A 26,514-nucleotide genomic window follows, 5' to 3' on the forward strand; every position below is an offset into this window, starting at 1 on the left:
TGGGAGCCAAGGGGAAGGGAAATCTCAGCTGATGCTCCTGTTTGACCAAACAGAGCCGGTGTCTGACTTGTTTCCATATTGAGGCATGGGTGAATCAAGGCCAGGTTATTAAAATTTATATTCTTTCAGTCCTATGAGCTGCTAGGTCCTATTCATTTTTCATTTAAATAATTTTTAAATTATTGTCACAAGCTAGAACAAATCTAAAAAGAAGAAAAATAGCTAAAATAATTCTTTTAAAAGAGAATAATTAAATCTGGAAGCTCTAGAATTTCACTGTTTCTGTTCAGCATCCACTATCAAAATTATCATTCATGCAGGTTGTTAATTACAAAATATCTCTACAAAATTTACAATTAATTTTTCGTTTATTAAATTTAAAGTCTCAGCTTTTGCATCATGCTGTGTTGTGCTAGCCATATTTATATTCTAATTAAGCTTGAAGTTTTTTTGTGACTTTCAGTAAGCAATCCATGTAATCTGAATTTTGTAAAAAGTGTCAGGAGGCATATCCTGAGTCATATTCATGCATATACTGGATACAGTGTTTTATGTATCCTCAGAGATATGAAACATGGCAAACTTGATTTCCCCTGAGGCAAATTTTCCCATGCCACTTAGGCAGATTAAATGAATGAAACATAAAAAGCTTAAACAAAGTCTTGACTTGTCTGAATCAAGGATCATTTTGCCATTTTCTCCAAGAGAGCCAGAATTCATCCCTGATTCATGCTGGGACCTTCACCTAACAATCTGATCTCCGCCCATCTCCCTGTTGAAGCTGCTTCTCAAACCAGGCCACAGTCATACCCACAGCAGTTCTGAAATACTCTCACAAAAATCCTCAATCTGCAGTTGGGCACCTCCAGCAAGGAGTTCATGGAATGGCCACTTTTCCCCTCAGCTAACACAGTGGCCATAAGGAAAAGACCTTGGCCAGAGTGTATTTACTGTCAATCCCTTTGCATATCTGCATAGCCCTAAAGTCAGCATGTGACCTGAGAGAATCTGAGCTCTCCAGCCCAGAGCAATCCACGTACTTTTGACCTATGAGATAAGCAGTAGGTGTATCTATCTGATCAGAAACTGTTCTCACTGGACATACATGGAAGCAATGGCAGCCAGGCAGAGACAACCCCATGGAATGAGCTGAGAGCAGCTGCTGAAGCGCACATCTGTCCAGGAAAACGTGCCTAGCTGCCCTCAGTGCAGGTACATGTACAACCTGTCATTTTGCAATTAAATACTTGAGCAGCCAGAATCAGTGCCCAATTCTCATTTAGGAATTCCACCACTGATAAAAATGACAGCATATTTATTTCAGTAGGATTTTGTCTGTACACACATTCAAAGATTACACGCAAAACATGTGATTATAACCAGGAAATATAATCTCTTTTTTGCTTTTAGAAATGCTTTCTCAGTCCCTCTATCAATGCAATAGTCAGACAAATGACCTATTCAATATTAGTGACTGATCCTGACTTTACAACTCACAAAAAACTAACTATGTGGAAAAATAATTTGTGCTGAAAATCTGAATGCCAAAGCTCTCCAACAATTCTCCTCTGAAGCACTACAAAACTTAAGTAAAAAGATACAATTGAAGCACTTACTGCACTAAGATGAGCACCAAATCTCTTCTGTTCCCATAGGTACTGCAGTTCCTGTCTTATGTTCTCAAAGTTTTACTATACTGCTCACGGAAAGAAAATACTGATCTAGAGAGACTGAGGAAAAAATCTATTCTTGTGCCCATTCTTTGAGAGAGGATTAAACACCATATCTTCATGCTTTCAGCAAGAAATGTACTTGCAATATACTTGCACAACGACTGCCTAAAATATGCAAGTCCAAATATTTACTAGGCTTTGAAATTTCAGATGGAAATTTTAGTACACATTTAAATCTGTATTTCTGAAGTTTGAATGTTGATAATTTAAATATTTTTAAAAAGACAAAATACTTAGAATTATAAGATTTAATAAGAAGAAATTGAATACTGATTTTCAGATTTAAACCTGCAGCTCTTCATATGAATTGCAATTTTTGTAATGTTGCTGACATTGAAACTTACACCCTATTCTTCCCTAGAATATTCAGTAACTAGCTATTTACATTTTAAAACATAAACCCAATTAAATGCCTGTCAAAAAGCTAATTACGTAATACGTATTAATAGCCTGGTTATACTCTTTTTCTAAGATATGCAATTAGCACCTGATATTTAATTTCATATTTCATAGTTGTTATGTCATTAGGAAAAAGGTAAATTTTTCAGCAAAACCCAACACAATGTCAGTGAATGAGACAGGTATTTGTGAGTCCCATTCTCTGTTTCCAGGGGGAGAAGTGCCTAGCTGTACTGCAAAACAAACGGACATGCTATTAACAGCAACTGGATATTAAAATCTGCAATGTCTTCAAAACTTATTATGTCACCTGGTATTTTGAATGTAGTGATTATAAATTTAAGGACAAACTGATCTGAGCTTAGAGTGAGCATGACATTATCTGAGAAAGCTAACTGCATCATGAAGGATTGATTCTACACAGAAAAATTGTTTTCTTAGAACATTATGAAACAATAGGGTTTTATTTTTAATAAAAGCAGATTCATTTGATAACTGCAGAATTTTTCAATATTCTAAATTTAAATCAGTTTAAATTGATGGGAAGATTGTGGGAGTGTCACTGCCATGTTCCAATTTCTACTGATAACATCTTAAGACCATATCTTTGAAATAATATTTTCACTGATATTTCACAGGAGCAACTCTACACATATAGGATGGTGGGGGAAAAGTAATTAAATTAACAGTTCTTAAATTATGTTTCACAAAGTCACATGTGGAACATCATAGTAATTCTGACAACCTTAACGTGACTTAAGCTTATGTGACTGAGATGATGTCACTCTGCAGAAAAAGATGTCACTCTGCAGAAAGCTGTCCATCTTTAAAATGCCACCTCACTATCATCAATAAAATGACTCAGCAAAAGGATATTTTTGTGGGTTGACTCACCCCACAAAATCTCTGTGAGTCAGTACCATGGAGAAAGGGAGACAGGAAGCTCCCACTCTTTTACTGGGTGTTTTTCTGAGGACACCAGATACACTGGTTTCTCTTCGATCAAGGATGCAATCAAGAAACTGAAGACCACAGATTAAATGTGAGATTCAAAATAGGAGGTTTTGTGCTTATGCCCAAAACTGGCATTGCCATCCTGACCCACTGGTACTCTCCCCCTGGAGACACCAAAACTCTAAATGCCACCCTGAAACATCTTACCTGAGATCTATCCTTGCACACACCCAGACTTCCCCCAGGCTGAGTAGAGAGCTACCTACCCCATCCATGCCACACTGCACAACAACTAACATCCTTCTGTGAGAGACAACCTCACACAGCCAGGCCCCTCTCAAATGCAGCTACATCTGCTCTTTGAGGGAGGCACTGCTGAAGGAAGCAGTAACAGAGAGTTGCTGTGTAATGTTGGCCAACATGTATCAGATAACACAAAGTTCATACAGAGAGAGAAAAAAAGGAAAAGAAATATGAAGTAATCAATGGTAGGCATTTAGAAAAATCAAGTTCCTGCACAGATGGAGATAGCTCTCTCTAGACCTGAGGCAGGGAAATTTTCAGATGTAGCATGTTGATCTTAGTATTTCTTTTGGGCTAGTTCATGTGTGGATCTGTGTGGCAAAAACAGGAACCTCCATGTCCCACTACAAGAAGCTAACAAAATCAGCCATTTCCAGTCTCAGGAAAGGGATATCACATACACAACAGAAACTAATTTTCATTATAACTATGACTTAGGGGCTCACACAATTCAATACAAGAGTTTAAGTACAGTAGAAACCAAAGCTTGGGATACACTCCACAAACAGAAATACAACTGACTCATTAGACCAGTATCTAAACAGTTCTCATAATTTCTCACTTTCTTCTACATGGTCAAGTTAGGTGGTTTCTGCAGTGGATATCAGTAAATATGTATCCAACCTCTGACACTCCAGAATACTTTTGTTCAGCTGAAGCTGTGGCTAGGCAACTACATGAGGATTGTAATGCAAATGTAGAAGCCTTTATAAGTACTAAATCAGCAGTCCTGCTTGCAATTGCATATTTGAAAGCTTAAAAGACTTATCTAAAGTCACACATGCATATGCACAGGACTTGACCACAGATCACCAAAAACCAGCAAACCCGTTCCACCATCATCTGTTTCTGGACACTGCTGTGAGAGAAAACAATATTTCTTTTTTTAAAATAAATGACAATATTCTACTCTCTTGTCTCTTTGCATCCCTGCTCAAATCAATATGTTTACACATTGGAATTACATTTCAGTACTCTCAGAAGAAAGTGACAACATAAAGTACAGAAAAATCATCCCTCACCTTCTAGATCTTCCTTTTCAAAATGTGTCTTGAGAATGGAGCGAGTTCCACCTCTGTCCACAACAGCCTCTTCATCATTTCTCTACAAAACAGAAAAAAAGACAGATAAGCTACTTTTCATTTGGAAACTATTGGCAAGATTGTACAGTGCTATAAAACAAAGATGTTTTTAATATTTCAACTTTTTCAACTCAAGAACAAAAAGGGGTGTAAGAATTTAATTTTACTTATTAAATCTATTTGTTTTGCATCAGTTTTTACTGAGGTATGATTACAGCTAACTTTGACATGCAAAACTTCTGGTAAAACCTGAAAGATGATGAGTAAACACTGGTTACTGGAAACCAAGAAAAACATGAGCCAATAGGACAATGAAAGAGGTGAGAAAAGAAAAGTCTCATCAAGGCAGCTTTATTCTCACGCACCTTAAGGAAGGGGTATCACATGTATTTTTGTCTTTAGATCAGGATCTTGAGCTACATGCACAATTCCCTAACTATTTCTACTAAGATTCCTTATACTTCAGCAAAGCTAGACAATAACACTCAGTGACAATATGGTAAGAAATAAAACTAACACCATGAAATCAACTGACTTCGCTTACTGGTGAATTGCAAAGTCTTTGCTTTGCTTTACAAACACCAAGCTGAATTTAGAATGAAGCAGGCAGCATATACTAATAGCAGAAAACAGAAAAGCTATTCTTCCTCAGGAACATATATTTCATGTTTAATTTTAACCTATATTCATACATGCATTTAAACTGTACTCTCTACTGCACTGTAAACGTAGTACGTGATTAATAAGTGTATTGTAGTCAGGCCAGGTAAGGTAAAGAAATCAGTGATTTTGTCATTTCTGACATGAAGGAAAAAAACCCAACTCATTTGCCTGAACAGAAAAATATTTTGGGGGTTCAGCAACAAGACACTAGATGCTGTGCTAAAATGAGTATCTGGTTCACTACGAGTTTGACATCACTTGTGAAAAAGCCAGCTACTAAATACAGTCTGTATTTCACAACATGAAATATTAATTTCCATTAAATTATTATGAAAAATGATGCATTATACAAAAGTAACAATTAATATATTTACTTGTCATTACTAGAGGGGTTTCAGCAAGTGATATTAGAACTAGAACTACTTGATTTCTATACATAAAATTGGTATCTTAATGCAAGTCTGAAGCAAGGGGATTTAAATACCAGTGTTGCATGATAAATACACATCTATTTATATAATGCAATGGAATATAATGAGAAATGTAAGTCTTTGAGCACCTCTCCTTAAATATCAGATGCCCCAGGCAAAAAGATTCACTTATATAGCTGGATGTGGTACATTCTGGATGTGAGTTTTTGTTTCATGCTCCTTTCTTTTTTAAAAATAGCTGTCATGCTGTAGCTATCTTACATAGAAAAATCCTACAAATGTGTCAGCACCAAGCATCTGGGCTGTTAAAGAAAGAAAGACCAAGTGTTAAAATGTCTTTATTAGAGCTTTCCCATAGATAATAGTACATAACTAAAATATGACAATAAGAAATGGGCTTCTATTGAAACTGTTTTGTCTTTTAATAATTTAGAATTAGATAATAACCCATTAAGATGTACCAGAAAAGTATAACTTTGCACAAACCATTTGATCATTTTACTGAAATGAATCCATTATTTTAAAGCAGTTAGACATAACAATGCCATGCCTCTGGGTGAGTGATTAGGCAGGATGTCAAAGTCCAAGTATTAGAGCCATATCATAAATAATGCTATTCTAGCATAAGACATTCACATCAGAAAGGAAGCAATGTTAGGGAGAATTTACAGTGGGGAAAATAATAAATTGCTGGACAGTTTAAAGCCTTTACTGATTATCTAAGTAAATTAAATACAAATTAATTCATTAATATTTATCAAAATATGCTCATACACTTTGACTTCTCCTTTCCCATGTGTTCAATTTTCAGCTTCTGGCAGACTTTTACTTCTCTGCCTCCTCTTCCTGTAATGTCACTGCAAGTCTCAGCCTTGCCTCATTCTCAGAAGTGGGTTTATTCCATTAATATTACAGAAAAAAACAGCTTAATTGGGAGTGCTGTGTTGTTAGGAATTCACTTGTCAAACTCTGAGCAAAGTCCAATTAAACAGGCCTGGCACTGAACATGCTGACTTCCCAGGGAGCAGCATAAGAGCCACCTCACATTTACCAGTACAAGAGTTGTACTGCATTTACTCTAGAAGTAATTTCTGACTCCTGAACTGCTCCCTTGGAAGAGGGGAGAGGTGAGACAAAGGTTCACTTGCAGTTTCGTGCTTAAACTCATTGGGCAGTGAGGTCTATTGCAATACAAATAAAAACAGATCCCACTCCACTTTCCTCTGGATTAATAGAGACTGGAAACCTAATTTCAATTAGTAAGGCTTCTTTATTAGAATTTCAGGAAAACTACAAACTTATTATTTTTAAGTGTTGCAATAAATGAGTTTGAAACTGAAAGTATAGGCAAGACTAACCATAATATAGTCATGGAAGAAAGAATTCATGCCAACCAAACTCCAGACTAGCATCCTCAAAGCCATGAATCTTGGGCCAATCTGCATCTTGGCCCATCAATTTTAGAAGGCTCAGAATAAGGCAGGAAAACTAAAACCTCTTCATTGCCATGCCACATTCATCTCAAAATTCTACCACTTCTTCCTTCTACACCATTTGAAGATGACGAAGGTACAAAATTTTACATAGGGCACAAATCTGCAAGGACTGAGTAGTGAAACCACACAGACATACAGCAGCAGTCTGCAAACAAATGTGTGGACACACTGACCATGTGCAAGTCCTTGGAACTGTCCATTACTGCAATGAGTTGCTTGCTGAGTCCAGTGAACACTGTGGTCTACTGCTTAAAGCATGGAAGAGGGATCCAGGAAGTCCCCGAGCGCTAATCCTGGATCTGCCACTGACTCGCTGTGTGGCCTTGGAAAAGTCACTTAATCTCTGTGCCTCAGCTTCCCCATCTGTAAAATAGGGACAATAATACTTACTCATCTACCTTCCTCACTGGGCTGCTCTGTGCCAAAATAAATTTTCACACAGCATTTCAGAGCTGTAAGGCACTACAGAAGTGCCAAGTCATTCAATTTAAGAAATTTTACCCATGTGAATAGATAATGATAGGAAATAAGAAATTGACAAAAAAAACATTAAGGCATAAACTTTCTCTTTTTTTACATCAAGCCAATGTATATTAATACCTTGCAATAATTTTACATTGCACAACTCCAACAAAAATATATAAGAATAAATGTAGGGGTTTTTTTCTGACAGCCTAATTTAAGAGCAACGCTGGAGAAGCCAGTGGAATTGTATTTCAGTAAAGGTATAATCAGAGTGTATTAAACTTTTAATAAAAAATATAACATTTTTTCACTCTCATTTTCATAATTTTTGTTAATATCTTATGGTTTTACATAGTCATCACACAATAGTTAATCTAAAATTTATTTCCCTACAGTAATAAAATACCAGCAAACACACAGTAGAAGAAATAATGTATCTGATATAAAAGAGCAAGAAAAAACCAAAGCTTTTTACATGGAAACCACAAGATCGTTAGAGGCTAGGGCCCAGCAACCCTACTCAGTCCATAATTTTTTTCATGTCTTACATTTTCCAAATGAATGCTGGAATGACCTTCAACATGCAGCAGCAGCATATTTCACAGAAAATGTCTATTTAATGAAAGTCTTATAAAAACTTTCATTAAAGTATATTTGTCTCTACATACTAGAAGTTCAAACACAGTGGCAAGTAGAGAAAAGCAGACAATAGAGTCATCTTCTGCATGTTTTACATTGCTACCACATTGCACTGAAAATATGCATTTGAAGTTGAACAAAATAAAAGGAAATAAACCACCTTCAAAGACATTACTTTTTGGCAAGTAATCACAAAGGAAGAAGGTCACCATGAGTCTTGGAGTATGGATTTTCAACCCTTAGATAAACAACCTGCTTATCAGAGGATAAAGTTGTTGCCAGGAATTTTAAGTGTATTGGTTAGAAAGAATAAAAAGGCCCATGACTCAGTAACGAAAACCAACTGCCTTAAGTGCCCTTTCCACCTATGTATGAATAAAGCTCAGCATCCAGGATATTCCAATATAAAAATGACCTTCTGGAAAACTTCCCGAAGTGACCCTCTTTAGCTATGATACAGCCCTAACTACAATTCATAACAGGTTGCAAAGAGGTTGGTCCTCAATTTGCCACCTTCCAAAACTGTGCACTGCCCTTCCACACCTCAGAACAACTTAGTTGATGAAAAAATACACTTTGAGAAAAAATGAGAAGCATCATTTTATGACAGATGTTTTTGCGCCTTTTTACTTACTGTCTATGCTTTCATCACACTGTAGATGACTGGGTGGAGAGAAAAAGGAAATTAACTACTTTCAAAGGTGGATCTGTACAAAGGCACATGACAAACCTCTTTAAATATGTATGTGCTAACGTAGACACACACTCTTGTAGAACTTCAGTACATTTCCAGATGATGGAATTAGGACATATTCCACATCTTTTGGATCACAACAAGGTAGGCTGAAGTCCAGATGACAATCTTTGAAGTTATCTATACAGGTATTATATGTATTTACTTCAAGAGGAAAATCAATATATTCTCTTAAAAGAACAATTGCATACATCATAAAAACAACTTGGATACTGAGCAAACATTTACTAAAGATCATCTGTGTTGATCACTACAGCAAATGAAATATTAGCATAACAATAAATATACATTAAGAAACAGGAAAATAGGACAGCAAGGAAGTATTAAATACTTGCAAAGAGTGTGTCTCACTTCTTTCCCTTGGTAGGTTCAGTGATCCACCAGTATGACATCTGTACCTAATATATTTTGAGTAGACAAATCAAAATGGATAACAGAGAAATTTTTATTTTACATGGAAAACTACAAAAAAATTTTTGATCCTTCTTTTTATCTACTTTTTTTCATACTTGGCTACTTTTATTTTCTGTCCTGGTTATTTGTTCAGTGTTTTCAATAAACTGGAAGACTGTTTCCCTTTGAAATACAATGCAAAAACCAACTACAAAGAGTATTAATATTATACTTTTTTTTCACAGTTTTTAAGACTCTCAGTCAAATCCTGTCCCTTTTAAATTGCATTCTTAATATACTCACAGAATAAATCATATCAACATAACCTAAAGAACCTTTCTTCCAGCATCTTTCTTTCTGTGAAATATATAACAGAGCAGAAGCCATTTTGATTTTTCAGACACTAGAAATTAGGCATATGACACACCTGCTGACTCATAAGGAAAATAATCATGGTATTAATTGCTTCTCCATATAAGCCCCTTATTGATGATTAGACAACCTACATAATTCTGAAATGCCATCTGAAACTCAGGAACGCCTGTCAGCATAAACCATGAAATACTGCCTTCCCATAAACAATAGAAAGCTGAAATGTTGTGCTGATTTTGGCTGGGGTAGAGTTACTTTTCTGCACAGCAGCTGGTAGGGGGCTGTGTTTTGGATTGTGCTGAGCACAGGTTGATAATCCAGAGATGTTTTGTTATTCCTGAGCAGGGCTTGCTCTGGGCCAGGGCCCTTTCTGCCCCTTGTACGGCCGCACTGGAGAGGGGCTGGGGGTGCCTGGGAGACACAGCTGGGACAGGGGACCCCAGCTGACCAAAGGGACATTCCAGACCACGTGACATCATGCTCAGCATAGAACGTGGGGGAAAAAAGAGGAAAGGGGGAGGACATCTGGAGTGCTGGCGTTTGTCTTCCCAAGTCACCATGACCTGTGATGGGGCCCTGCTCTCCTGGAGATGGCTGAACACCTGCCTGCCCACGGGAAGCAGGGAGTGAATTCCTTGTTTTGTTTTGCTTGTCTGGGTGGCTTTTGCTTTTGCTATTAAACTGTATCTCAATCCATGAGTTCTCTCACTTTTACCCTTCTGGTTTTCTCCCTCATCTCACTGGTGTGGGAGTGAACAAGCAGCTGCATGGAGCTTGGCTGCTGGCTGGGGTTTAACCATGACAAACATACAATTGTTTCATTTATTTTATATTATCAATAACTGCATATGCTTAAAAGATGGAACCCTAACATGTTCATTTCAGTTTATACCTATTATCATACAGTTAGTGGTATAAACCTTGTGTATTTACATCTCCAGTGGCCTGTAATGAAATACTAAATATTTCTGCAGATACCACATACACAATTATCGTCTCAGTTCCAACATTACTGTTTTGTGTTATATTCATTTTACAGAATCATTACACAGTATTTGTATTTTTAAGGTCATTTTGGTTGAGTTCAGCTTAACATTTCATAAAGATGGCATTACAAAGAATGCCATCCATCTAAAGATATGGAAAACGAAGTTACTTGAACTCAAGAGCTACCAAGTGCATACTGGAAATATTTTGCAAAGATAATTAGCCTAAATGGCTAAAAAGCTGTTGCACACAGATGCCTGCCTCCCTGTTGCAGGAGGAAAATCACTGGTGACTGCCATGTTCAATCTTGTCCTTTAAAATGTCCTTGAGCAAACAGGCTCACACAAAACAGATTTAATGCACAATGTGTATGCCCACAATTTAGGTGCTATAATTCTTTTCTCTTTCTGAAGACAAGCACACAGGGTTTAAAAAAAACAACCTTTTTTAATATTATCACGTTTAATTGCTTATATTATATATAACCAGATATAGCAATCTTCTGGGGTGGAAAATACAGTGAATTTTTTCTTTCAGATGAAATATAATTGCTTTTCCATTCCACTAGCTACATTATATCATCCTTTTCCTCTCTATCTACCTATCAAAGAAGACCCATCAAAACACATTTATAATGCAACAAGGTCTGTTCTATAAGGTCTGAAGGATCATTTTTTTAAGTGTCCCTTTAACGGCACTGCTTTTCTGGCAGCTTTCTGTAATAATCACTACTGGTTAACATAAAGCACAGCTTTCCTTTTAGCCAGCTCTTCTCCACATAGTTCAGGCTATGCAACAAAGTAAGAAGCAATTAGTTTTCATCCCAGATTTGCATCTTCCCCAGGGCTGCATGTCATATGCATAAAAGCATCCTTCTCTGTCTTCTTTTTTTCCTCTTTTCTATTTTTATAGCAAAACCCAAGATAATGTTTAGCATGACTCAATAATGAAATGTCATGTTCTGCAATGCTGCTAAAAATTGCACTAATCAGCACTGGCTTCAAAGAACTGATTTGATACTGGCCTGAGACTGAACACATATTTAATGTTATAATGCAATTTCTGTAACATATAAGCTTAGAGAATCATTTCAGACATTAACTCTAAGCACAAAATATTGCTATAAATAAAACAAAACACAAGCAGAAAATAAACCAAAGCAGTTTTACACAGAATTAAATCTCGGTAATACTTGTAATTCCTGTGTTCATCTGCATTAAAGCATCCTGTACTTGTTATATATCATTATGAACAATAGAACAGCTATAAACTGACACATAAATATTTCCTTCATATTTGATATGGAATCTTCTTTTTTTAGAAAAGCCATTTTAGATAGAAACAATACATTCCTTCCATTTGCAAGGCAAACATGATACACTCTTTTATCTATTCTCCATAGACCTATCCAATTGAAGACAACATTTCTATTTGAAAAGATTAAACAAAAAATCGAGGCAAAATAGGAGCTTAGCTTGTTGCAACGGCCAGGTGCCCCACTTTGTCTGCCTAACACAGTGGGGTGGGGGAGTAGGGACAATTGCAACAGAACATGGACAAAAAAACTTCCCCACTTAAAACACTTGATAAACCTGTTAGAGCAGTGGGTATAATAATAGAATAATGAACTGCTAAATCCTTTCTGGCTTCTGGTAATTGTTTTAAAGCACGCACAATTAATTGCAGCTGCTTACCATGCTTTGTATGTCTTGGAATAAATTTATCAGGACTGCCCAAGTGATGCAAACACCTTAAAAAACCCAAACAAGGCACTTAGGTTACTGTGTTTCCTTGAATATTTTCAGTCATGTTCAGAGTCTCAAAACTTCTTCCTTTCCTTCCACCCTATCACTTCTGCCAGATCTGCAAGCTAATCTTTATTCAACTGCTAGTTTCAGCCAGATGTCTGAATAAATAAAAGACAGTATTCCTTGCTGCTATGTAGATGTAAAAGTAGGGTAATACCTTTATGACTGAGATTTTATTCCTTTTACTTCGTATTTTTTACTACACTGTGAAATACTTAGAAGTTCTAGAGAGGAAAAACAGCGTAGATGGTTGTTTTGTCCTCTGTGGTTATTGTTTCAATTTCTTGCGTCATTCTGATGCGGTGCCATTAGCTGAAATCCTCTTTTCTCACTTCATAGCAATGGCTACATCAACTACTACTGAGAAGTCTAACAGCAAGAAGATGGATGTGAAGTCTTTATCCAAAGCCTAAATGAGATTTAATTTTAGGTTGTCTGGCCTCTCTCTTGTCCCAGTGACAGGTGAGGACAGACCCAGCATAACAGCCCTATTTAGGTGTAGTTAGAAGCAGAACATGCAGACTTTATCCCACTATGCAATAGGATTTTAGCTGCCTGGCAGCACAGGGGAAAGAAAATATGTCATTGCTAGTTTCTTAATCAGCAGTAAGATGTATTTGATTTTAAGTTGGATACACTTCCCAGCTTAAGGGGTCTCCTTTCAGGCTCAGAAATTATGACATGTTTTCAGATTTCTTCACCTCAAAATAGGGTCAGGGAGAGGAATCATAGAAGGCAGTCTTCTTGAAGCAACTACTCATGTGGAAATAGCAAGTGCAAAGAAGAAAAAGGGTCATGACCAACTTTTCAGAACACATTTTGGCAACAACTACAACACAGGAGACAGGAGTTTTTGTCTTCCTTTACAGCCAGCCACAAAAATTATGTTGTTTGGCAACTGCATCTTTTAGATGCAAATATATGCCAACCACATTTCAAAACCACCTTTTTTGATATTATAAGCCAGCAAGATCAATAATAAACTAAATCACTCTCTCAGAAACACCAATATAATGTTCAGCAATTCTTCTGTTTCTCAAACCACTTTCAATTGTATTTGACAAACACTTCCTTCCAACACAATACAAATACAATTAATATGAAGGCAGCAGGAAGGTTTCTCATGCTGACCTCCCACGGAAGTATGCCAACACTAGTGATATTGTTTCCCTTCTAGCAGTGGAGGTAGCCTGGCTGAACCAAATCTAACTGAAGTGTTAAAAATAGTGTAGCCATTTTGTCATTCATTTTCAGGAAAAAATTAACATCCAATACTATAAAATTTCCTGTTACAAGCCCAAAGATCAAATCAGATTCCTCGTGATTCTTCAGAGCTGACTTCTATATGAGCTATTTGTGCTCCAGAAGAGAAAAGAAGATTGTGTTTGGTTTGTTTGGCTTTTTTTAAACTGAAATCGGTAAATAGTTTCCTTGAATAAAACTGACAGATCTTCCTAATCAAATTGAACTGTAGGGTTTAGTCTAAAGATTTCCCAAGTCATCTATATTTTCAGGGAGTAACTTCAGCAGAAAATCTAGAACTGATGACCCAGTGTTTCTGCTCTCCAAAGATTTAGGTTGATCTATATGATTTTGTTCTCATGAGTAAATTTTTTATCAAGGCAACTGTAATTTATGTGACTGAAAAGCACAAATTTGTACCACTGAGAATTGTTCTGCTGCATGCAAATGAACAGCTACCACCATGGAAATGAAGAGACCTTTTGCACTGTTAATACAGTCAGAGCATAAGGAGAAACTTTTCATCTCATAGTTAGACAATGATATTATGATTATCTTTGCTCTCCCTCTTTAGCTGTCGCAGATCATCAGTAAGCCATGGTGACCAGGAAGGGTAATCCTAGAGAAAAGAGTTAGGAGCCCCTTGTTCACAAGAAGATAAAAAATAATTAAATCCTCCAAGCCACTTACAATACTATCAGCTATCTGAAAGCTCAGGTGGTCTTTTCTTAATTCACACAGACATTAAGAAAAGCAGGAAACAGTACAGAAATAGTGAGGACAGGGAGGGGAGAGGCAGAAAAGAAATAAGTGAGCTAATGAAATTGATAATGTATTCTGAGAAATAACAGGACAAATGAACAGATTTCAAATGCCAAGTCACTTGTGCATCCTTTCTCCCTTGGCAATGAAACACTGCACTGTAAGGAAAATTTTCATACTGAAGACTCATTCAAAATATATTGGGAAAATGATCATGACAGTGGATTAGATAAGAAGGGATTTATATAGCTTACAACTTTAGACAGCACAACATAAATAGTCAGGAATTTGAAACGTGCTGCCAAAGAATCAAAGATAAATATGAATTAAAGTAGTAGTTGAACTGGTCTTCCTGCCTCTCAGATACAAGAATTAAACTTGTACACATTGCCCACCTGTTGTAATCTGTAAGCTTTAAAATCATCACTTCCATGTGATGGACAACAACATCTGGTTGTCCTACACTAGTCTAGACACTTGAAAATAAAAACAAGCTAAAAGTTAGAAACACCTTATATAACTTCAACAGTGTGCTTCATATTGAAATTATAGAATGTAACTTTTGGAAAGGAAAAGGGGCAAGTATTACTATAGAGTAGAAAGTAGGTATGAACATGGCAGTACATCTTCTGTCAGTGCTTCTACATGAAAATGTTTTATTTTTAGAAAAGACTATTATTTTCATTTTAAATTTTCTCATAATGCTACTTAATTGACAGACTCCTCTGCAAATGTAGAAAACAGCAAGGAAGGACACAACACTGTCCATCAGACAGAACTTTGAAGGGTACTTATCTAAATGACCCCAGTGGTCAGTACTTAAGGAAAACAGCAGAAATTACTAGATATAAAGTCTTACTGGCACATCACAGGTAATGAAATTTTTGAGTTACATATCATTGCTTCTATCTCAGTGTACTGCTCTAAAGTGAAAACAGTTACAAGCACGATGACAAAAAATAATATCCAACACATATCCTTCATACCCTTCCTTGTCAAGATAACACCGTCTCCTATTATTAAAGCATGGACTCTTTTGTGGTGAACACAAAAAGAAAATTCTTCTAATTTAAACATGCCACAAGCTATTTGGATCAATCTTTGATTTATTACAAGTTGTACCAGGCTTATCATATAATCATTGAGGTTGTAGAAGACCTTCAACATCATCAAGTCCAACTTTGACCTAATACCACCATAGGCACTTAACTATACACAAAGCTCTTGAACACTCACTCATTTTTAGAACACTTCCAAGAACAGTGACTCCACTACTTCTCTGTGGAGTCTGTTTCAGTGTTAAACAATCTTTCAGGCTTAGTGTAACAGGCACTTCCTCTTCAAGCCCATTAAAAATTATTATTAAAAATTAATAATAACCTGCTGATCTATATTTACTCATACAAGCGTTCTTCCTCAGACCTGCAAGTTCTTCCTATTTTTACTTTGACTAGCATTGTGATTTAATAAGTATGTATATGAATATGTGGAGAAATAAAAACAATGTTTATGGGCTCCATTGATATACATGCTGCAAATACAGGCATGATGTGCTTGTCAAAAAATTACTTAATTTATAAAGCAATAATCATATCACTTAAAGGAGGTCTAACAGCTTACAGGAATACAAACAACAAATAGCCATGAGTTAAGGGTACTTAGCAACCTAAGTGTAATAAGATGAACACAACTAGCACATCTGCCAAGTCACTAACAGGTGACTATTCACTTTATATAGACTGCAGAAAGAGTTTTGATGAGGATCTTCGAAGATTGGGTGCTGTAAAAGAAAGTTCACTAATGACTATAACATGAATAGCAATTGGGAAATCAAAATTGATACTATACTGCCAGTAGAGCTAACACAAGATTCAACCTCATGGTAAAATCTCTCTCTTGGAAGGGAAAGGACAAGGCCATTTAAAAAGCTGTTAAAAGAAAGACAAGATGTATTGTATTTGTATTTGAGTAAATGAGTAAATAGACCTTAAATAGCAAGTGATGTAGGCAGAGTGATAAGCAAAGATGATATTAACACCAGTAATCAAGTGAAGGAAAGCTGTAAGTATTAACGTCAGGCAGACAGATGAGATCATAACAGTCACAGTGCTGAGGTGAGCCAGACCTCAATCTGATTTATGGCTACATGACCAAACAGGAACTGTCAGATTTCAGAGCCACATAGAGCAAAAAGAGCACATCAGGAAAGAAAAGGAAAGAAAATTCAAGATTATTTCTGACATGATTACATTCAGGTGATCAGGTGATCACTGAAGACCAAGCAAATTTTCTGTGCTAAGCAGGGTTTAACTAGACTGGGGGAAGACTAAAAAAAAAAAAAAAAAGCAGTGGTGCCTTCATAAAGGTTATGCTCATGGCTAAATTATCTGAAGTAAGGTGTGGAGGAGGATGCAAAGCTGAGGATGAATTCCTGAGAGATCTAAACATACACCTACATAAAGAAAGAGAAGGGGGAGAGGAAGACCCACCCAATAAAAAACTGAGTCTGTAAAGAGAAACAATCAACAAGGACAAAATGACAAATGTCTAAGAACAACAAAATTTAGTGAAGACTATAACATAGCATCACAGAGAGATGACAGATGGAGTGGAGGAGAATAAAGGATTAGACTGGAATTCCTCCAGGAAGAAGTCAAGTGGAACATTAGTGACATAAATTTCAGTGCAAAAGACAGAAACCAGAAGTAAGCAGTTCTAGAAAGGCATTAGAAGTCGAGAAGTTAAGACAAGTGTACAAAGCATATGAATAGGGAGAGTAGGGAGTGGGAGCAGATGAAGAAGGTCAAGGGTTAGGACATAAATCTGGTGAATTTAAACTTCTGGAGTAGAGGGTTGGCTTGTGCTGAGTTCTTTTTTTTAATATGAAGAGACTCAGACATACTTCTTGTGAAAGGGAAAGAATACAAAGAGAGAAGCAAAAATTTTTAAAAAGTCAGAATATGGAAAGGAACCAGAAAAAGTTAATTGGAGCAGGTTCAAAGACTACAAAACAAAAAATTCTGTTTCAGGAAACAAAAAAAAAGCTTGAATTTTTAGTTTGTTAGTTTTAAGAAATTCACATGGAAAGATGGGGTAATAGATGAACTAAATGGAGGGCTGTATGACTAATAAAAAATACAGAACAGGCAAAACTGCAAGCAAAAATATTCATAACAGATGACAGAAATCCCAGAGATTAAGAAATACGGAAAGTCAGCAGAATCAAAAGATTTTTACCAGAGATAGTCAGCAGTATCTTTGAGGCATTGCAGATGGCATTAGGAACTGAGAAAATGGATACTGGGAGTCAGCCAGGACCATGAATGTTAGAAGGGTTTGGAACTGTATGAGAAGAACAAAAAATAGTGCCTAAAGGGAACTGATAAGCTGATAGAAGAAAGTAAAGAGGAATAAAGGAAATCGAGATCATCAAGATCAATGAAACAGAAGTTTTACGAAGTCTCATTCCAAGAGAGAGAGAATAAAAATCTTTTTAAAGTTCCAGTAGTCACTACAGAAAAGGAACTTGGATAACACAGTGCAGGGAAAAGACCAACTCAAGCATGAGGCTGATTTGGCACATGGTATATAGCTCAAATGAGAAACAGTACTAGGGCAGCTACAGAACTGGATGGCTATCCATATGGAGACTGAAAGGTGAGAAATTATGAATGGAAGAAAGTTGGAAGTCAAAGTCAGAGAGAGATGGGAACAGGTGTAGTTGTATGCATATACACCATAAAAATATTAGAAAGACAGGCAGAAGGAAATCCTATTGCTATATAAATAAATTAGAAATAGGAGCAGGAAGAATTCAGAACGGCACAGAAGTACCTAATTCTTTGACCCAAATTCAAAGCAGATAATGTTTTAGGTAACAATCTCCACAAAAAGGCCAAGAGATGAGGCAGTGTTAATAAATAAGGGAAAAAATCTGTGGGCTAGCGGGAATGGCAGGAGGTAGAAAGAAAACCTCTAGATTCTTTGAGATCAGTAACATTCTAGAAACATCAAGAAAATTAAAACAATACCAAATAATAGAGGAGATAAAGAGTTTTGCACTCAAAGAAACAAGGGAGTTACAGGAATTTCACAAGCTGAACAAGAGGCAGATGTAATTTAAGAGAGGAAGGGAAGGACATTACACCAAAATGTAATCCAGACATAGGTTGATATAAGATCATGAAAAGCATCAGAAAACACAGAGATAAATTGGCACCAACAAAGTAATCAAAAATCTCAAGAGAAAGGAAACAGCACCATATTAATTGTTGCTCTTTCACATACCCTGAAACTTCTGTTATCTGAAGCTGTTACACATATACTCTCTGACATACATTACTTGTTTTAACAAACAACATGGTGATTTCAAATGCTAGTTGATAAGGATGCTTTGCTGTGACATAGTTATACTAGGAAAGATTTAATCCCCTGAAGCTTATACAGCATGCCAAGTCCATATAAGCAGTACTGGTCAAAGCATTTTATACTTGTACACTCTGTAACAACACTAAAAGTTCATGCCACGCTAATAAATCTTTTGTAATGTGGAAGTGGACTAATCTGAGTCCTATTCTCACTGGAATTTTAATCACATTTATGGATCATTTGCCAGAATTGTATAGTGATTGGGAGTAAATAGTATCACTGGTTCTTATGCATCCTTGGACATACAGATGTCTGGGTTCTTGCAGAGGAATGTTAAAGGTTTTCTTAAGGAGATTTCTCTGTTATTTTAAGCGTATTTCTTCTTTCCAAGCTGAACATCACAGCTTGTGTGATACATAACTTTACCAATGATTAAGTTCAAGTAGACTTTTGAAGGCAAAGGACTGTAAACAGAATAAGGCCAGCTAATGTACTTTAAACCAGACATATCCCAGAAAGTTGCACAGGACTTTTGGTCCCCAAATAAGGGTGTAATCAGATCTGCTAAATAGCATACACAGATTTCAGCTAACACATAAAATAGGAGTTGACTCATCTACAAAGAAAAAGAAAAGGAAAAAAAGTTACTTGAAAACCATTCCTCTGCTGTGACTCTGATATGCTATTATAGTCACAAGTATGCACACTTGAAAAACAAAGAGGCACCCACACTTAGAAATGGAAATACAGAATCATTTTATTTTCTTTGAAAAATTAATTTTCTAGGATAATTTCATCTGCTGATATAAAGATGCCAGAATACAAGACTCTAGGAAGTAGGTTTGTAACCCATCAGGATTACAAATCCATTTACAAGTGGTAGAATTCTCAGTGGATGAAAACATAACACACAAAGACATTATGCTTCAAAAGGTGTACGAAATCCTACATTAGCTTGCACCTTGCACAACTCCTATGTAGTCAATGGGAGCTAGATGAGAGTCCAGATAAAAATTATCTTGAAATACAGCATTGCCACGGACTGCAACAGCACACTTTAAACTGTGCATATCACAAGAGCTTTGCTCTGCTTAGAATGAGCATATTTTAAACTGGCACAGTGCAGAGAAAAATTCTGTGAGAGACGAGAAGCAACAACAGGAACCCAGAAGAACAGAAGGATGTCTTCCTTGAATCTTTGTCTATCCTTCAAACAAAGAAGGATAAGACCACTATATTTTATAAGACCACTAAAGACTGAAATGGCTTCTCCCTGTACATTCTACATTTAAACTGAAGTACTTTTTGTAGAGGAATAAAAGAAGATAACCAAAAAAGGCAAATGTCCCCACTTCTCCTTTTAGCAGTGAATTTGACTTGCAAGGGCACTCTGGGAGCTTGATCATCCAAACTCACAAGCACTGGAACATCAAATTTAGCTTAACTATCACTCTATCTATGCCCATTTACTATTTATCTGCTAAAAAGAGTACTGGGGGGAGAGGACGGGATTAGCAAGAGAGTACTAATTAATTACTAAGTAATAGATGAGAAATTCTCCTTTTCAACAGCAAAGGATCAAGTCAATAAATCTTGTGCATAGTTCTATTAATAGATACTGCTATGATTTCCTTGAAAATTTTATTTATGGTTATTCTCATTCTTGTTGATTTTCCATCATCCTGAATCAGAAAAGTAATGCTTATGGCAAATTATGACAAAATATAAGCAACAATGTGATGGCGTTTTTAATCGGTCAATGAGAAAAAATGAAATTCTATGTAATATTATTACCTTGTATTTGATGTGTCTTGTATTAAACATTTTCTGAATATTCCTACTTGCTCAGTTTCCTTCTTACTCTTATGCTGGTTTATATTTCTAGCCAGCCTAGAAGCAGTATCAAATTTGCATATCCTTCCAACAGAATACATTTTAGTCAACAAAAGGCTGCTTATAATCCCAAATTCTACAGGTGAAACACTTTATATGGTGTGTAACATCTTATTTGAAATCTCCCTTCATACCTTTGAACTGGAAACCTGCTGTTCTCTGAGAAGCGTGGTGGTGTTCCCCTGTGCTCTGCTAGATGAGTGTATGTGCCTGTCCCAAATGGCAGACTGCAAACCAAGAGAGGAAGATCTTTGGTGATGGACATGCTGGGAAGGCAGGAACATCCATTATGGGAACAGCATTGGCTCCAAGGCTTAACCAATTTACTTTACAGGATCCCTGCTGCCCAGCTCTGTAAGGAAGAAGCTGCCAAAAGTGTCCAAAGCAAAAGAGCCTAAATCTTGTTTACTATGACTTAAATAAACAGAATAAGAGATTTTTCAGTTCTCTGGGAAGAGAAAGATGTCATTCTTTACATTCCTAAATTAAATTAGAGAACTATAGGTGTGCATAGTGTAGCCAAGCAAAGACAGGAAAATTAAATGGAAATTAAAGTAGAAATTGATAATGACACTTCTATGAACATGAAAGGAAGCCCATGAGGGAAATAAAGTCTAAGTAATTACCAGCAAAATTTGTTTATAGCTGATGATACAGACATTACTTAAAATGTATATTTAATTCTTGTCTCTGCAATTGCAAATGATACTAAAAAGGAAACTACTTAACAGTTCTTATCTCTTGAAGGAGGCAAGAAAAGGACTCAGAGCATGTCTCACTTCTTTGCTGAGGTTTCTGTTGCTGTAGATGTTCAGGACACAAGGCAGTGCTAGTAACTACTTTTGACAGCACAAATTACATCTTTCCCTGACATCCATGGCAAATATGCGTGTTTGCATTAGAAGTTAAATGGCTGAGAAATTTCAGCACATCTGCACCCTAGAAACTAGAAAATCACTCAGGAAAGAGGAGGAGGGGAGCAGAAGGCAGACTGGGCAATAACAAAACCCAGTGAGTCACTGTGAGACATTCACTGAGCAGCAATGAGAAATTCACTCATGACTACGTGCAGAAGGACTGGTGACAGAACACTGAGATCCAGCAGAGGATCCAGTCTGCCGAAGGCAACAAAGAAACCAAGTTCCCAGAGAAAGTTCAGCTCCTTCTGGAAGACAAGAACGCCAACACAGCTTTCCATTTCCATATGGTTCACGTTTCATATGTCAGGTAAACTTCACTGGCATTATCCAGCCACTGCCATTAAATCCCGTGCCCAGGTAATTGAAAATATCTTATTTTTGACATGTATTAGTACAACCACCTCAACTGATAGTCTAAAGATAAGATCAAGTCACAGTTATCAGACACTGAGCTTCATCCTTAGTAGTCCTCACAGAGCTAGGCCTACGCTTGTCATGTGGAATCTAAGCTCCCAGCAATATCTTCAGCAGCACATAAAACCCAATAAAAAAATCACTGTATTATTATCACTGCTATGAAATTATCATTTTGTGGTTTTCGTATGTATTAGATTTTTCTATTGATCATTCAGTGAACTCCATTACAAATGTTACCTGGAAGACAACACTGAGGTAACACCAAGCAACCTCAACTTTCTTATAAACTAGACGATGTCTGACCTTAAATTACAAGTTCTGATGTGCACAACCACTGCTTAAGACACACATATTTGTATGGAGTCTCAAATTCTTTATTCACCAAAACAGACTAGAAAAGTTAGAAAACAATGGGAAAGAAAACAGGGAAAGAGAAGGACTGCTATTTTTCAAGTTTAAAGTATTTCAGATAACCTTAGCAGGAAAAAAGAACATTAACATTTAAATATCCTTTTAAAATGAACTAAAATGTGACATCAGCTGGTATAACTGACCTACATGGTTACCTCTCAGACAGAAACTCACCTGAAGTGTAGTTCATCCCCTCGTATCATAAACTTGCTCTCCACCACACCAAGTCCTATCTCCAAAACAGAACTACACATCTAAATGGTCTTGCATAACTGGAACTCCCCTAATCAGTATAAGGACAAGGTATTTCTCTCCCTTTCCACTTGCAGGATTCAGACATAAATATGACACTGCCTTTCCCAGAAAGTTCTAATCACAGGATTGGGACATAAAACTGATACTGCTTTGGCTAGAATACTTTTAATTGCGTTAAATGTGGATACAAACCATATGGGTATGATTCCTTGCATGGATTTTAATGACTCTGCGTGCCTGCATAAAATCTTTAATAAAGAAAATTTAAACAAGTGAACTCATTATGCTAGCAGGAGAGAAACGGATGGATCTTAAATCACTGAAGGCTCCTATATAAATTTTTGTTTCATTTAAGCAGCCTGGGGGAACAGAGGGAAGCTATTATAAAAATGAGAAAAATTTTCTATACCTCAACACTCCCTCATGTTCCTCAATTCCTTTTTTTTACATCATTCAATATACCACGCTGAATATTTTTTATCAGTTAATGGCTGCTTGAGAACATTTGAGAACTCTGAGTTTACTCTGATTTTCAAGCAAAACTAGAAATTAACAAATTATTTTTGTCAAGTTGACTTAAACCACAATTCTTGAATCCCTCTAGGTCACATTTCATTTAGTTTACCTTTTTTGAGTTTTTTGATTAGTGATATCATACTAGTTAATATCCTTTTATTCAGTTGCTTTGAAGTTTGCTCAGCTCAAAATATTAGTCTAGCCTTTCCCTTCAGGATTTAGTCCCTACTTATGTCAATTAGTATTGGGGGGGTGTAGATTCCACATAAGACATTTCAAAACAACAGGAGGTTTCATTACTAAAATGACTGCTATGAATGAAGCAAAGCTATTTTCAAAGTTTCCTTCCCCACCAGATTACCAATTATAATTTCCTGTGCATTCAGTACTCATTTTTCAAGGATTTCTGTGCAAATTTTTCTGTAATTAATTGACTAGTTAACAGACAATCCAAGATTCCTTACCAGATAATGTGATTCTGTTCCTCTGCTGAGCCCTGTTGAGACATAACTGGAGAGCTCTGAGCAGGTCTGGATTCCCTTCTTACATGAGTGAAATGGACATAATGAAGTAAGCCCAGTAAAGGAACACAAAGGTCATCAAAGGAGAGGCTGAGAGCACTGGGACTGTTTCAGCCTGAAAAGAGAAGGCTCAGAGGTGTTTTATCACAATATACAACTCCCTCACTGGGGGCAATGTAGAGAAGACCTAGCCCGACTCTTGGTGCTGCCCAGTGACAGGGTAAGAGCAAATGGATACAAATGAAATATTAGAAGTATCACTTCAACATAAGAAAAAACCTGGTGCCCTTAATAATAAGGGAATAGCAGCTTTTTGCCACCTTATCACCAGTCACATCTTGTGGTCTCCTTATTGGTACATACATTGTTTAAATGACCCAGAAAATTGATTTTAGGGTCACACTGAGAACAGTATGGCAAGCACTGTGGAGTTTACGCTGTGTGAGCTGTAGTTAATATTGAGTTTATTAATGAAGCAATCTATACAAATTTACCAGAACTATGGATCAGCTTCTACTTAAAAGAAATTATACTGACAGCAAAGACACTGGCTTTGTGTAACAGCACTCATGCTAATGGGGTTCTTCCATTAATAACATTTATTGAAAATTTAAGTAAGGCAAAACAAATATGGTCCTGCAAGGAAACAAGAAATAACTTTAATAAGTCATAGTCTTTAGGAGGCTCATTATGGGATGGGAGGGTGAAAAGAGAGGCACAGGGTGGAGAAAGAGAGAGAGAGAATGAACTATGATAGTTTCTTCTCTCAAAAATGCCACTCTAAGTAATGCATATTCTCTTTTACTGCATTAATATGCTCGGCTTCCCTACTACTTCATCTTAGGTGGTTCCACCTCTACAGGAATTTTTGGGAACTAAATATGACTCTATTCTAATTTTTTTAACATATTACCATAGTATAATTTGGTATTATGATTATTATTATTTGATTTATTCACATTTTCAGACTGCATCTTAGCAAAAATTCCTTTGAATAATCTTTATTCAGAATGACCATGTGATGATATTCTTGGAACACTAAATAGATTGGAACATTCTTAGAACACTCCACTCATTGTGTAGCTACGTATTTTGTGACCATGCAGTTACCTATTTCATATTTATGCTATGTTACTTTATGTTTTACACCTTTCTTATATGCTTATAGTAAGCCTTCCCTAATTCTGGTCATTAGGCCCAATGACTTGAAACATTAATTAAAATACTGAGAAGAATTTGACCAGAGAAGAGGGTCATGTCTTAGGAAGGAGGCTTATGTACACCAAAAACACTTGAATTCTTTCAGCAAACTCTGAAAGTACTTTTTGCTTCTAATGTTTTGCAAATGTATGATCACAATCTCCCATTTGTTCCAGTGTTCTCTTTTCCTTAAAAACTGGTACTACAACCTACAAAAAAAGTCAGCACTGTGGAATCAGGACAGCAACCAGTAACAAGTAAAAGCACCACAACTGTGTATGTGCATGAGTAAGAGCATTCTTGTTTAAAGTTGGTAAATTACACAAATATTCGGCTTCTTGCCCAACTGTTCTTAAAATAGTGTTTCGCTGCGAGATCTTTATCAGAGAGTCCTGTAAATTGCAATGTTTTAAAGATAAGGAAACTCATACTCATGGATGCGTATTCGTTATGCTTAGTCAAGGGAAAAGAATTCTCTATTTAGAGAGATCCTTCCTTACACAGTATTCTTTAAATACTGACAGTACCAATCATCTTGAAGAGAAATGATACAGTTTTGAAGAAAGCACAAAAATGTCTTCCTGTTAAGTTGCTACTAACACAGTGCCCTGGATTCAATGACTGCTCTTGTGCAGCAAGAGAAAATATAAAATATCAGCAATCTTTCAAACTTTTCTTTTTTAGGAGGCTGGATGTGGGACTTAAACAAGTAAAAGAAGCCAAATAGTTTGTAATTTTAAGTTTTCAGATCACTTCAGTCCAATTCCATGTTCTCATGTGTCTAACTCAATCTTGCTGCAATTTCCTCTCTTACAAAACAGCTTTACTTTCTTAATATATTCTTCTGGGGTGTTACTCTCTAGCCCCTCCAAATGAACAAGGGCTTATGTCCTAATGGGACTATGTCCTTTGAGTGAAAAAACATATTCAAACTCACTTGCAATGGTCAGTTTTAGTGTTGCTTCAAAACAGAATGACCTAAGCACAAACTTCCTCAAGCAAACATTTTTCACCAATTCATTTTCCTCTGTAGATAGTTTCCATTGTCAAAAGGCTGCGATGGATGTCTACTGCTCTACTGGGGATTATATCAATGATACATTCCAAAACCATCCACAGAATGCAGTTTGCAGAATTTGTGTAAGTGATGAGAGTCCAGGACAAGCACAACCTACTGCTGTAGCTTCCAGATGCAAAATTCCATGGAGATCTAATTATTTCAAATGAGCAAAGAAGCAACTTCAAAATGAAGCTAAGTCAAGATTGTAAATTGAATAAGGAAAACAAAGAAGCTGGGGAGGGTTGGTCCGATTAAAAGGTCTATAAATACTCTGCAAAGCACCAAAATACCATGAAATCAATACTTTCAGGAATTTCATTCCAATGCCAAGAAACAGAATGTACTCATTATGGCTAATACATCAAAATACTGAAAATAAATTCTAACAGATTAAAAGGATCTTGTAGCAAGAGAAAGGTATAGTTAAATCATGCCAAACTTAATCAAGCTTAAGAGCAGGGCAGTCTTTG

The 26,514-nt window shown here is 36.4% G+C and overlaps 1 protein-coding gene across 7 annotated transcripts in view; it reads right to left on the bottom strand.

The window, feature by feature from the left end:
- SLC4A10 (solute carrier family 4 member 10) overlaps nucleotides 1-26,514 on the bottom strand; it is a 146,578-nt gene that overhangs the window by 85,285 nt on the left and 34,779 nt on the right. For 5 of the 7 annotated variants that reach the window (XM_066554075.1, XM_066554074.1, XM_066554073.1 and 2 more), the window contains exon 2: nucleotides 4,412-4,493. In XM_066554075.1, coding sequence (XP_066410172.1) covers nucleotides 4,412-4,493 — 82 coding nt within the window. Of the gene's footprint in view, nucleotides 1-4,411; nucleotides 4,494-7,234; nucleotides 7,425-26,514 lie in introns of all 7 variants that reach the window. The other 2 variants (XM_066554077.1, XM_066554076.1) reach the window with 1 other exon arrangement.

This window comes from Molothrus aeneus, chromosome 7, assembly GCF_037042795.1.
Source record: "Molothrus aeneus isolate 106 chromosome 7, BPBGC_Maene_1.0, whole genome shotgun sequence".
NCBI lineage: Eukaryota > Metazoa > Chordata > Aves > Passeriformes > Icteridae > Molothrus > Molothrus aeneus.